The 14,882-nt window shown below is 38.1% G+C and overlaps 1 protein-coding gene across 2 annotated transcripts; it reads right to left on the bottom strand.

The window, feature by feature from the left end:
- Positions 1 to 6: 6 nt before the first annotated feature.
- LOC131693405 (LIM/homeobox protein Awh-like) lies at positions 7 to 12,288 on the bottom strand. 2 transcript variants are annotated; one of them, XM_058981183.1, is made up of 4 exons: positions 11,943 to 12,288; positions 1,169 to 1,350; positions 643 to 1,073; positions 12 to 582 (listed from the first exon to the last, which is right to left on the bottom strand). In XM_058981183.1, the coding sequence occupies exons 1-4, from the start codon at positions 11,946 to 11,948 to the stop codon at positions 419 to 421; spliced, it is 783 nt and encodes a 260-aa protein (XP_058837166.1). In that variant the 5' UTR covers positions 11,949 to 12,288; the 3' UTR covers positions 12 to 418. The 2 variants fall into 2 exon arrangements, with proteins under 2 accessions (XP_058837165.1, XP_058837166.1); XM_058981182.1 differs by having other exon boundaries at positions 7 to 1,073.
- Positions 12,289 to 14,882: the final 2,594 nt, after the last annotated feature.

Consider the following 14,882-nt stretch of genomic DNA (forward strand, 5'->3'; position numbering starts at 1 on the left):
AGCGTGAACTACATATATGTACATCAATCTTCGAACAAAAGTATTAATTCACCTATGCTAAGCACCATTTTTATAGTCATAATGCGTAGAAATTATCACAAACACATGAAACTCTGTAGCGACGAATCGGTGTGCAATCATTGAAACATAAAGATATCTGCTTCTGTTTTCAATCAAACCCAAACCTCGGTCCGTAGAATTGTTGAAGAACTCCCATTCATGCTTCCCTTTCTTTGGTGTAAACTAACAGCTGGTAGGCCAATGACAATCCATGTCATCCAGACGAAATTCGTGCCGGCCATTCTTAGGGCATCGCCGGTTGGATCCAACCGAAGGTAAGCTATCCTCAGGAGTAGCTGACGTGCTGCTGTTGATGATCAGGTCCACCCCCCATCGGATGGGGTCCCCTGGCTTCATGTCACACCATCAAATTAATAAATCCGTGGTGGTTGAAGATGGAAGCTTTCGCTAGAGCACATTCTTCGCTTATCGGAGTGCCACCCTGACTGTGGCTATCATTGCTATTGCTGTTATTATTCATATCCGATCGAAGCCCGTTGAACAGTTCCTGGCCACGAGGCACTGCGAATGACACAAACCTATTAGTATCGCACACATCCGAACCGGGGGAGTAAATCTCACCGTGCTTTTTCTGGCGCGCCCTCGAGTTTTGGAACCACACCTGCGTCACCCGCTTGCTCAACCCGGTTGCCAGTGCTATCCGTTCCAGATCCTGCCCGTCCGGGTTGCTATCGATCTGGAAGTTTGCTTGCAATATCTGAATCTGTTCCTCGGTGAACGTCGTGCGTATCCGCTTGGTTTTGTTCTTGCCGTTGCCTTCCGCATCGCAGCCATCCTCGCTGGAAGTTGTCCCATCATCAATCAGCTCCATGTAGTGTGTCTTGCACAGCACCCGATCGTCGATGATGGCAAATTGTTCCCCCGTGGAGAGCTGTCGACCGCAGGAATCACACGCGAAGCACGCCAAATGGAACACGAAATCTCGCGCCCTCCGTACCCAGTCCGAGGGGGAGATGGAGCGGGAACATTTCGCGCAGCTGGTTTTGAATTTTCTGCCGAGATAGGATAAATTAAAAGAAAAACGGGAAAAATAAAACAACTCCGGTTAGTCAATCAATTGGCAGGAAGGGTGATGCTCGCGACTCACTTGATGTAATCTGTCTTGCAGTACACTTCCCCGTCCTTGAAGTAGCACGATGTCTGACGTTCCAGGGAGCAGTAGCATACGTTACATCGCAGGCAGGATCCGTGCCACGCACAGCCGCTTACTTCGAAAATGTATCGATCGGTTATCTGCTCCGAACAGCCACCGCAGGATTTGTATTCGGTCTATGAATGGAAGAGAAAGGCAGCAATTATGAAACTGGATTATGATGAGAAAAGGTAATTTCGGGCATTTTGCAGGATCGAAATCAAACGTATTATTATGTTTCAGCGGTTATCAACCTTTACCTAGGACCCTTTAAAGGTTATTTTATGTTGTTACAGGCCCCTTGGTATGAAATAAACGTTGGATGCTTGAAACACATTACTTCCAGTTTACTTCAAATAAATTATATATAGAAATAGAACAAAAGGTCAAATTAATTAATTATATTGGAAGCTCTCTTAAGGGAGCGTGGCGAAACATTAAAAGCGATTATCTCGAAATCATGTTTTTCCAAAAGCGACTTTGCGGTGACCAGGATTTACCAGGATTTAGAATTTAAGTTTTCAATCAATTGTTACAATAATTTTTTTCAAATCGTTCGAAATTTAATTGCCGTGTCATTGAGAATTCCATTTTTTCATCTAAATTTTTATGTCAATGGTACGATTTTTTAATAATTTTTCTCAGATGATTAATGGCTTTTATGGAAAAATGCTTCCCGCAGGCAAAAAAAATCGTTCAAGCACGCCACAAGACTCTACACTAATGACTGGCAAATATAGCTTCCTTCCTTTACTAAAAATCAAATTTTTCCCTATTAACGCATCTCAACATGTATAAAGTTTTAAAATTGTGAGAGATCGAAAAATAGAACCTGCATTACCAATGTTCCAGATTTATCTAGAATCTTCCTGATTTTTGTCAACTAAACAAACATCTAAACAAACAAGACATTTTGCAAGATTTATTCAGACATTAGGAATTCTTGGTTCTACTTCATAGCAAAAAGTTAACTACTTTTGAAAATGAATTTGACTCTCTAAGTAATAAAGCAGTATCGATTCTCTGTGGTATCGATTAACGAAGCTTGAAACGACCATTCATGAATTACGTGCCTGTATGACATAAGTCATCGATAAACGATTGAAAAAAAGTTTAGTGATAAAGAAAAATAATAACAAGGTATTTAGTGAGTGATTCTCTGTTTTAGGATATAGTAATGCAGTAAAATTGATGTATTTTTAAAAATAGTGAGAAAAAATAATTAATTTATTTTGTATAACCATACATAATAAAATGATTCTTATTTACACGAAATTTTACTTTGACGCACTCCTCAAATGTAACGTTAATGAAAAAAAAAATTTTTTACTATTATTATTAATAAAATGCCGTACATGAAAATGAAATGAATGTTTTCCGCATTTCATCAATTAGAACAATACCATATTTGATGGAAAAAATCGTTCTACACGTAACATCTAATCTGGAATGCATCCAGTCTCAACCGGTACAAAGTTATTGACCATTAGAAAAACTATAAAAACTGTATGATTTTGCAGCATAAATAGAGAATTTTAAGGAGAAAATATCCCAAAATCAAGAAACGGATATATTCTGATTTAAATACTAAGGTTGCTCACTTTAAAAAATGTATGAACTGTAATTTTCTAACCGCTATTCGAGAAGTTCTAGCATTTAATATATTGTTCACTAATATTTTCCCATAGTGCCAATGGCTAAAACTTCAATTGAAATTTATGGGTGTCGAAAATTGTCCAAACTCTGTGGAATTTGGCATCTGAGCTAACTTCGACACTAGTCACAATTTGAAGAGGGGCTTTAAAAATTACACAACAATCTTATACCCTATGCTATAAAAACACTAACTACGAATAACTACACTTCAAATAAATCAGAAAATACTCTTAACTGAAAAATATTAGAACTTAATTTGGTAGAATATTTTCCCAGCTTTCCACTAAAAGTATACGTAAAAAAAAGTTATGCAGTATATTTATAAACGGACTACAGAAAAATTCACAACGAATATACACAGAAATCAAGAGATAGAAATGCGATCTTGAAGAACGAATAATGGGTAATCAGCCTAATTTGAACTCCTTCTTATTTTGGACGCTTTTCGTACATTTGTCTCCTTTACTGCCAATTCTTCCAAATTTGTTTGGTTTGATGAAGATATTACTTTATTTGGGTTGTTAAGTCTTTACATCATTATTTCATTTCTAATTGCTTCAAATTAATCAGAATTTACAGTTGAAAAAATGACTTGAAACTATGTACGCATTTTTAAGTTGGATTCAAGTATACAATTTAATTGTTTTCGATGATATAATAATTTAGTCGCCATTTGGATTATGCATTTTATGTATTTGAAATGGTTTGTTTGTAAAGTGTCCATAAAATAATTTATGCACGCGAAGTTACAGTATACGCGTCAAAAACGTTAACATATAAACGCTGAAGTCCTTCGCCATCCACGCAACCTACACCCGCGATATCGCAAACATGATAACATCCCGGTGATAAGGTGAACGTCTCAGCACTTATAAATTTTCCAAAGCCCTCTCGAACGTGAACCTACAAACTCCCTCGCTCTTGTGATTATCAATCGGTCACTTCCGGAAATCTATCCTCGGTACCAGAAGTGTAGGTCCATGTCTTCAATTGGACCCATTAAAAAAAGCTCACATATCCCCTAGACAACACGTTCTATGGTGAAATGACCGGGGACTCTAGTGATATGGGGGTAATTCACTCACTGTCAGAATCTGAACCGTACACCGAAAACTAAATATCATAATGACGGTCAGCGTGACCATTCAAGAAAACACGCGAATATGTGAATGACCACACGGTAACAGAATCCAATTTATACACGCGAATTCACATACACGCGGTGAACATGCGAGTAACACGTTAACATACAAACGCTTAAGTCCTTCGACGCACACCTACGCCTGCGATCGAACAATCTTTATAAAACCCCGGTAATAAGATGTAGTATTTACGAAATTACGCGGTCTCAAACACGAACCCACAACCGCCCGTGTTCACCCAATGTCACGTTGGGAAAGCTAAACTTTTCGTCCTACCAACTTAAGTCAGTTGGACCAATAAAAAAATAACGCTCATATCCACCAAACAACCCGAGAACTCTAGTGTTATGGAAGACCTCACTTTCCTCTAGCATCCGAACTGTACACCGGAAATTAAGAATAAGATTCACGATCAGTGCGCGATCATCCAATAACACACGCAAATGTGGGCAAGGTCATAAAATAGAAGCTATACACGTGAAGCCACATACACGTTAGCACACGTGACATACAAACGCCCATGCGATCGAGCACGTTAACATATAAACGCTCGAGCTCTTCGCGATAATACACCCGATCGCGAGGTCCCCACGCCCACACGTATCTGAACCGTGCAATGAATATCACATTCAGAATCACGGCCTTAAGGGGGTTCTCTTATATAATTGTGCAAAACGTACCTAATGTTTGTTAATTTTTTTTTAAAAAAGTCAAATAAGATGGACATGTGCGCTATTCTGCAAAATGTTTATTATAAAATCAAAATTTTCGAGCGTAAGGTGTCAAAAATGGCGTCCAAAATGGCGGCTGAAGCAAAATGTGTTTTTCGAATCTGCGGGCATTCTCGTTTTTGAACCATTCAACTAATCAGCTTAGCGTTATGCCTGCCTACAAAAAGACAACATTCTCCGGCGCTGTAACCTGCAAAATCTCAATATTTTAATCATTAACCATTTTTTGCAGCCGACCAAAGTGATACTTTATTTTCAAGTGGCCGCCATTTTGTTTCTATAACGAATTTTTTCATGTTTTTTGGGTTGGGGACCCTCTATGGAATGTAATCTTCAAGATAGTTTTGGTTTTTTGGTTGTAGACGACGAATTGCGACCTGTATAGTGCCCACAGACGGTTTTAAAAATACCTTTTGCTGGTTTCGCCATTTTGGACGCAATGTTTGACACTTTACAATCGAAAATTTTGATTTTATGGATGAAACCTTAATAAACATTTTGCAAAATAGCGCGCATGTCTAAGTCATTTTACTACTTCAAAAAATTATCAAACATTAGGTACTTGTTGCGAAAGTATATAAGAGGACCCCCTTAAGCAGTGTTTTAGTAGATGACATTTCCCGTCTCGTCTGCAATTTTAGAGAGTGTTTATGACGGGGAGCCCTTCCGAGAACCTAGCTCTACAGCTCTAGTAGGAAAGCAAAAAAAAATTAGAACTTAATTTTTTTTAGTTAAATCTCAAAAATTGCTAAAAAATGAACATATGGGCACTTTTCACCGTTGTGTTGTTTATTACAAACTAAGTTAGCACGAGTAAATAAATATTACTCAATATCACAATCGCAATATTTACAAGTGACTTGTGCGAATGTAGTGGTTGTAATTTAAATGAAAAACAACTTAAATTTTTCGTTTTTGTTTATATTTTGAAAATCCGGTCCATTTAACCTTTTTCAATTCTTCGACATAAAATACGACAGTCTTTATCCAAGGTTTGTTACTATGTTTCAATTTCCGCAAGGTTCTACTGCATCGATTTTGTTAGCTATTTACGGCAAATTTAAGACTAAGAGACAACGAATGCAATAAAATTGAAAGACTAGTCCTAGTTTTCTGTTCTAAGTTTATAACTGATTCACTCTAGAATACCTATCCGTCTTTAAATTTCATTGCTTTCGTTGTCTCTTAGTTTTAAATTTGCCGAAAATAGCCAACAAAATCGATACAGTGTCCAATGTTTGTTAAATTCGATACGATACATCAAGAGATTTGTGTCCACTGTTCAGTTTTTCCTCCGCGCTCTTCTAATTTTGACAGATTCAAACGTTTTGGGAGCCTTTCAAATTGCACGTAAGAGTAAGATTAAGGATAAAGAAAATAACGACACACAGAACATAGACAATGCGGAAGTATCCTTCACTCACAAGGGAATATAAGACAGTTCTCGATGAGCAGATATATCAACACCCCAGAGGTGATAATGAGATAACAGAACGATAAAGTGTTATATAGATACTGTCATTCAAATTCGGATTAAACCGATATAGGTTTACAAACTTTCGCCATGATTGTTTGAAAGTCATAGTTCAGTTTATAACCCTTCTTCGCCAGAAATTCCAAAGATCGGTCGTACAGCAGTATTTCGTTATAAGCGACTTGGTTCTGAAAACTTCCGAGCAAACTGCCAACCATAATAAACGAACAAGGATTATGGAAATCTAGCCTCATCAAAACATAAGAATTTTTAAAACATTCCTTGGGATTTCACGAAATGTAAAGGAATTTCTTTTCCTGGCGAAGGCTATATGGTTCGACAACAAAACGGGTGTACCCTGCCTTCCCTCTTATCTCCTCCAATTTCTGTTTCAGCCAAGTACAGCTTTGGTCATTATTCGGAGAGAACAGGAGCGGATCCAGAAAAATATTTCGGGAAATTTTGATTTAGGAATGAACATTGTATAATACGTTATACGTAATGCAAATCAGCTTTGCTGGTCAAATTTAGTTTGAAATGATTTTAAGTTTGAAACTATTGTAAAACTGAAACTAATTCAAAAAATTTCAACAGCTAAAAATTTTCGGAGGGGATCCGGACCCCAGGACCCTGAATCCGCCACTGGGAGAGAACCAAAACAATGCCAAACCCACTGAAACTGGAGATGAAAGAGTTAGATCTTTTAACACGGCGCAATCGAAAAGTGACATTTCTACAACATTGCTTGCACTCGATAAGAATTGGGACTCGAAGGCTCTATATAATGAGCCGAAGCATTGTGCGAGAGACCTCCTCTGAGATTGTGCTTTTTTGCTTTGATTTTTATCGAAACTTTTGCACATTTTAAGGGATTAGTTGCACGCTTTTCGAAACTTTCAGTATACACACCTGATGTTGTGGAAAGTGGCTCGATTTTCGATTTATCGAAAATCCGAAAGGAGTGAAGAATTGAATTATTACACAGTAGTACCAGTAGTAGTAGTAGTAGTAGTAGTAGTAGTAGTAGTAGAGTTAGAATTTCTATATGTTGAAGCCTCCCCCCCCCTCTCCCCTCACTACGCCCTATTGCAAAACTACCTATGTCCATGAAATTGAGCTAAGGCTTATGATTAATTCATCCAAACATACCAATGTTGTAAATCTAAAGTATATGATGTTATTTTGGTATGCTATATGAAAAGTCATTGGTACACCCGCAGTGTTGGCAAAAAGAAAGATTTTTGGCAATTAATTCGATCTATCGAACTTTGAACAGCTATAACTTGTTGTAGAGACATTCTAGCACCATGCATCCTTCGGCAAAGTTGTTCAGCATATCCTGGACTACACTTCTATCTAATTGTTGGTATACTGCAGGAAGAATTGATGTCTGTAAAATTGAAAATGCAAAAAAGTAGGTTTTCCCATACTAATTTCCATACAAATTTCAAACGCAATGCGCTACGCCGGGTCAAATCCAATCGACCCCAAATTTTGCACAGTTGTTTGGGACCCCAAATGGAACCAAAAAAGTGCTGTGCTGAAAAAACGATCATTTTGCCCCACCCTAATGCCCATAACCTTTATTATTTGTTTTATAAAGTCTATGCTACCATCGAAAATTCTAAAAGATTCAGGATCATTTACTAATATATTGTCGACAGTCAAAATAACACAGTAAAAACTAAGGTAAATTCTTTACAGCCTGATATATGTATTAGGGTGGGGCAAAATGATCGTTTTTTCAGCACAGCACTTTTTTGGTTCCTTTTGGGGTCCCAAACAACTGTGCAAAATTTGGGGTCGATTGGTGTTGACCCGGCGTAGCGCATTGCGTTTGAAATTTGTATGGAGATTAGTATGGGAAAACCTACATTTTTGCATTTTTTTGCACAGTTGTTTGGGACCCCAAAAGGAACCAAAAAAGTGCTGTGCTCGGTTGATGTGGCTATGATTACGTTTTTCCATATAACAACGCCCCACCCTAATATGTATGGAATTCAGCATTCGTGCTCGTGAAATAGTCCTCAAAACCATGAAAAACGTTTTCGTTTTCTTGGTATAGTTCATAAAGTATGCATTTTTGTGCATGGCCTTAATATTTTTTCAAAAACTATTTCACGGAACTCAGAATATTATTCATGCATCCATATTTGCACTGAAAGCCATTCAATGAAAAAAATAATAAAACAAATTCTTGTTTTCCTAATTAGTTGATTTCAACAGAAAAATTCAAATCGTAACTAAATTTTCGTTTAATTTTACGAGATTCTCAAATAATAGTTATTGAAAATTATTATTGATTTTGATTCAAGACGGACATCATACAAAATGACAAACTAGCAAAGATGCACACCTAATGAAATACATCAAGGTAGCGACAGCCACTATGTTCATACATGCCGGGCATAACGGTTATACAGGTAGGTAGTTGTCTCAGCTTGGAAAGCTTGTTTTAGCAACTACCTGAACCAGTACATAAACAACAGAAATTCAACTGACCTCATTGTTGGTTTTAACTAGTTTTTCTTTAAAAACATTTCAATTATTAACAAATTTTGTAATATGAAATATGATGAGATGTCAAACTAGATGTGGAATAAGTATGATTTTTTTTGTAGTAATGGCTGACTAAATAGAAAAGAAATAAAAGTTATACTTTTCATCCGAAATTGAAATCATCAATCAATTCTTAAATACTGTTGGCCATTTCGTCTCTTTTAAGAGTGCAGTTCATAAAAAGATAACATTATGAGAAACATAACCCAATATTATATTTACTTGTGAATTACTGTACGGAGTATTTCAACAATTTAATTCCATACCTTCAGCCGTCGGACGGTGAAACAAAACGTTTGAAATAACCTATGTTGTATTTTACGATGAAGCAATTTTATTCAACAATGAGATCACTTGAATTCCAGTCGTTTGTGTCTTGGCTGAAATGGTAGTGCAACGGCATATGCAATTGTGTCCGGACTGAAACAAGCGTTACAAGCTGAGACAAGCGTTTCAAACTTTTGCTCAGGTAGGCTTTTCAAGTTTTGTGCTAGACTGAAACGTTCGTGCCCAGACTGAGACTGACAGCAAAAAATCAACAGCGCTGGATTATTGTTTTCAACAAAAACTTAGTTCGCCCAGATGTCAACTAGACGAAACCAAAAAATTAACTAATTTTTGGTTCAAATTGTGATGAATCGGTGATGGTTCTTGATTCATATTATATTACTCACGATTTACCTTTCATGTTTGTGAATGAAATCCCAAATTTGAAAGATATCCTTTGTTTCCATTTGCATGAACTACTGCCCACGATCTTGAAATTTTAACGTAAACAATTTCAGCAAATTTGAAATATTACTCATGAAATCATTTTTATTGCGTAAACTGGTTTATGAAGTATAAAAGGTAAAAGAAAAAGTATCAAGATTGAATTACAATGCTTCACGTAAAAACCCGAGAATAATTCCGGAATGACTCTTAACGTCCAGAGTAATTGCGTAAAGTATGACTAATCTTTAGAAATCATGAATATCGTTTAATTTACGGTATTTTTTGTCTAAATAGTTAACACACTTTTTAATCGATATAATTAACATAAATTCTAAAATTATAAGCTATAATCAAAAAACCTAAACACGTTCAGGAAACAAGCACAGTAACCCAACAAAACATTCGAGTGTAACGCCATGTATTTTGTAAGTGACTAGTTTTGTGAAAACACAAATAGTTTCATGAATACGGGTATTCAAGATTTTGGGAGCTGAGTTACACAATCATAGTCTCAATAGTTCACCATCTTAGTCGTTTCCTCAGTCGAGTGCTTGTAAAGCTTACAAAAATGTCGCGATCACACCAAAGAAAGAAAATGCTGGATATAGTGACAGATGCATTTTAAGAACATATTCAAACCTTTGAATTCTGGCGATTTGTGTTAGTAAGGTTGCGATCTTTGAGGTTTTAACTAAATTCACGGGGCCAGTGTTGCCATCACTTTTTCTGCAGAGCATTTACGATAAAAGTATGAATTGCAAGAATCTTGTTTTTGGAAGTAATGAGTAGGCGATGGTTGAGTGTAGACGTATATATTTTTTCATGCGTCAATTTTTTGTAAAAATAAATTGTGTCGAGTGAACAGAAGAAGGAATTAAAAGATCGGGCTATTGAGGCTGCGAACGCATCGAAGGGGCTACAAAGGACAACGGTCTCTGTGGAGATTGTTAACGGATGGAGAAAACTGCTGAATGTCTCAAGCTTCGGTTGCAGACAAGTGGCTGGAAGGAGTTGCCTTGTGGAACCGTAGGATTCTTGAAACCTTCCGAAAAAGGGGTGCAGTGTTTACCCGACAATTGAGAATTGATGAGCCTGATCCTCTGAAGGTGTCATGTGCCGCGGGACTGGGTGAGATCTATCTGATTATGGTTTTTGAAATATTTTTAAATGTTTTCTTTGTATCTGTTCTCATCATAAAATTGGCATGGTTTTTAAATTGAACATCGATCATGCACTAAACTGACCTCAATCAGCAGTCTATTAATAATAATAATAAGTCCTTAGTATACCGGGATGCGTTCTGATCTATTTATGCTATATGAGGTGTGAGTTTTGTATTTGGTGTCTAGGCTTATGCTTTTCCAGAAATTGTAGCTTATGTGCTCAGTTTTGTATTGGTCAGAGAGCGAGTAAGGGCGCTATAACCCTGACTCATTAGTCAGGGCAGGGCTAAATACTTCTGTTCCATCGCAGGAATCTAGGACCAAAGGAGTGACATTAACCCTCTTAGCAAAATCACTCCCAACGATTTATCAAACCCCCATCAAAGTGAAACGGTTGTGTACGGTTGTCCACGTTTTTTCCTTATTCAAGGTTCAAAATAATCCGTTGATTAAATTATTCGTTGAATGAATAATTTGATTGCCGTATAATTTTGAATCATCTTTATTTTTACACATTTGGCCTGGTCGCTTTAATGCTTGTGTCATGTTCATTATGTGCCACAAACATGAATATTGACAAGAAAAATTGTGGACGAACGTCTGCAATTTTCCAGGATCCCTACATGTATTGGCTGTGTATGTGTAGACTAGACTAGACTAGAATTGCAAGAAGCCTGTTGTTGTTTCTTTTTCTTCTTCTAGAGTTGATGCTACTCCTCACCAGAACACATCTAATGTATCCTTAAAAAAATCGCTGTGCTTTGAGCGAACCGAATCGTAGACAAATAGTATTCATATAAGCAGTACTAGCGAACTGTCGAACAATAAGGTGTGCAATGAACCTTAAATCTTCGTAGAAAAGACAACAAACGTTGGCCAATGCGTCAGGCATGGAGCTCGTCATGATTAACTAATGTTAAGTTCATCAACACCGTCGGCATCACGCAGGCTTTGGTTGAAGACGAATGATAAAATTTTTAAAAGTAAAATGCAAGTCAAGGCCTTCAAAAGTAGATTAATTACACCCACGTTTGAACGAGTGTAGTATCAACTACACCGATATAGTGCTATGCAACAAAAAAAAAATTGTAATATAATATTTTATCATGAGAACTGCGATATTTTTGATTCCTTTATTTCCATCAATACTACAATATGTTTCCGACGGCCTACAGAATCATAAATTCTAGCTAGACTTCTTGATTGATTAAGAGTCTTCAGGTCAATGTTCATCAATTCTGAAAAATCTCGCAATCAAATTGTCAATGACTGCAACAATCCACGACTTACCTTCATATTGTTTGATTCCACTCTTCAATGCAAAGTTTCCTCAACTGAATAATCTTTTAGTCACTTCTTTGCGAAGACAATAATATTCCACAACTCGTACAATCCACAGAAACTTATTTAATTAATAACACTTTTTCCAACGGCCTTCACACATTTCCCAAACTCTCAAGCGACGAACCTTCCAATCGCACAACCACTTCTCAACTAACGGCTTAGCACATCTGTTCCCTCGGTTTTTTTCTCTCTCTCCAGATCTCTTACACAGGCAGGTTTTCTGTTTCACCAAAAAAACCGTCCCAACACCTAGCCACGAACGACCGACTAATCCAGCATCCTCCTTCAACGAATCTCGACTGCGAACTGAATGAGGCTGTCCGTCCTCGCAACATCCCTACAGTGCAGACAGAAAACTTCCATTCTGGTTCTCGCTCTCGCGCTCTCCAAAAGCCCACTCAAAGCGCAAAGTACATAACAAAGCAAACCGGGCAGGAATCGATCCGAAATGATCACTGCCAACATAACACGCCCCTTCGGTATTTATGCTCTCTCGCCCCCGGATACCCATTGTTCGGTCAGAGCAAATAAAGCCTATGTTGCTCTACCTAACGACGTTTACCATTCGCATATTCGCTCTCCGCCAGTTATTACCCTCTTGAGGTTGACTTTACCCGACTGGGTTTTCCCCGTGCACAGACAGTTTACCCCCTTTCGCGCATAATCTCTTTTCATGATTCCTCCTTTGTGCTAGGTTATTATTATTATTATTTTTTATTATGTGTATTTACCCTCCCTGACTTGCGATTTTATTGCCCTCTATTCTCTACCGGACTGCACGGCGACGCTTGTTTAAAGACCCTGCTGAAGGATCTGGAAGGACGGTCCAACTACCGCACACAGGCATCTTTCCTATGCTGTTGATGCTGTCTCAATTTCACACTATCGCGCATTTGCTACCGCTTGGCAGGCGAGTCGGTCGGGTGATACCTACCGGTAAAAGGGTGCGGAGAGTAAAAGTTATGCTTTGTGAACTTTCCGGCCAGCCCCGGGAACGGTCGTGTGCTTTGCTTGTTTGTTTTTTTCCGTCGCTTCTTCCTGGCAGCACAACTGATGGATTGGAAATTCTCTGTGATGCCAACATGTTACAACATTGTAGTAGGTACACGAAGCTTACGGTGAGCTGGTTGAGCGTAACGAATTTTTCTAAATACAATGGCTGAAGATATGGGGTTGCTTGCAGTATGTTTGGAATTTTCAATCATGTTTTGAAATATGTACATTTATATGAAGTTATATGTTCTAAGATAGAACAAGTGCTGTTGATTCGTTACGGATGAATCTGGATTTCTTTTCAAACAATTCATTCAGATGTGAGTATTATGCTCAAGGGTGATTCATCAAATAAGTTATGGCACGAGATACACACAGCATTTTCGAAACTTCAACGTGTCTCAAAAAACATTTCATGGTTATGTAAATGGTGGTATTTTCAGTTTTAACTGAACAGCATACACCGTCCTGGCAAACTATATTCACGATTTCGGAAATAGACGGGCATGCTAAGGGCGTAAAGGGTACGTCAGCTATAACTTTAGCAAAACAAAGATCGGCGTTTCGAATTCGTCTCATCAGTAACTGGCACCGATTTGACAACCAGTTAGATACAATTTATTCATTGGAGTTTTGACGTAAGCGTAGTGGCGTTGTAGCGATAGGTGTTTTGAGGACAATATTTCATGTATTGAAAAAATTAATATGTTCGTCAAAAATGTTTTAAATAGAATTCTCTATGTTTGTTTTGAAAAAGTTATCTTTCAAGAATATTTTATAAGTTACTTGTAGTGGAAAATTGGCGACAGACCTCGGCACCTACCGGTATGCCCGTTGAGAATGCCACCGCCAGGGCTAAATGGCTCACTAAATGGACATAGATGCCGAGAAAAATCCCACCGGTATCGGTATCGGGAGAAATTCCGCCGCTGTGGGACTCTCAGTCGGAGTAAGGTGAGTTCACCTCCAGGAGCTGTTCGAGTAGATCGCGAGAAAGCTGGCATCTAAAAAGCTCATGGAAATCAGAGCTAAATGGCTTATGGAATCAGGAGCAAAATTGGTTGTGGTAATTTACCGCTGAATACGGTATACGGAGTGAAGCGGCTGAATGGCTCAAGTACGCAGAGGATTGAAGCGACATAATAAATGGAGAGAATGGCGGAAAACATATGAAAAGTCGGGTGCTAAATAGATAGATCAAGCGAGGTTCCGAGTAAATTGTGGAGAACTCGTGAGCAAAAGACAGAGGTGATATGAAAACACAATGAGCCACTCCTAAACCCTAAACCTTACGATAAAATCACACTAATAATATATAAATAGCTTAATCTCATACATTGCGACATAGCACAGCGACTGTTGTGGTAGTCAAAAACAGAAACGAGGTGTAACGTTACAATTATTGTAGAACCGTATCGTGCTCCTCCGGATAACGGTAACAGGGTTGTGGATAGCGCAGGGATGGCGGAAATCCAAGCGATGAGCGTTTCGCAGTCCAATAGATACTAGATAGCACACATGAAGACTTCGCTATTGCTAAGATCAACGGTATATTCATATGTAGCTGTTATGTTCCCCAGGGATTCCAGAGCAGTACAATGGGATGGTGGACGCACCAACGTTAGTCGGACAAACGTCGGTTATTATAGGAGGAGACTTTAACCATTGAGCCGTGGAGTTGGGTAGTAGGCTGACCAATGAAAGAGATAACAATTTTTGGAAGCCCTTGCGAAGCTGGATGTAAGGCTGTGTAACGAAGATTCCGCTAGCACATTCTGTAAAAACGATTGGTAATTCAACATCGACGAAACATTCTGCATTTCGTCGATGATGGATAACCGAAACCGTCAACACAGAATAACCGATGTGACTTTAATTCTGAAATATCCCCGG

This window comes from Topomyia yanbarensis, chromosome 3, assembly GCF_030247195.1.
Source record: "Topomyia yanbarensis strain Yona2022 chromosome 3, ASM3024719v1, whole genome shotgun sequence".
NCBI lineage: Eukaryota > Metazoa > Arthropoda > Insecta > Diptera > Culicidae > Topomyia > Topomyia yanbarensis.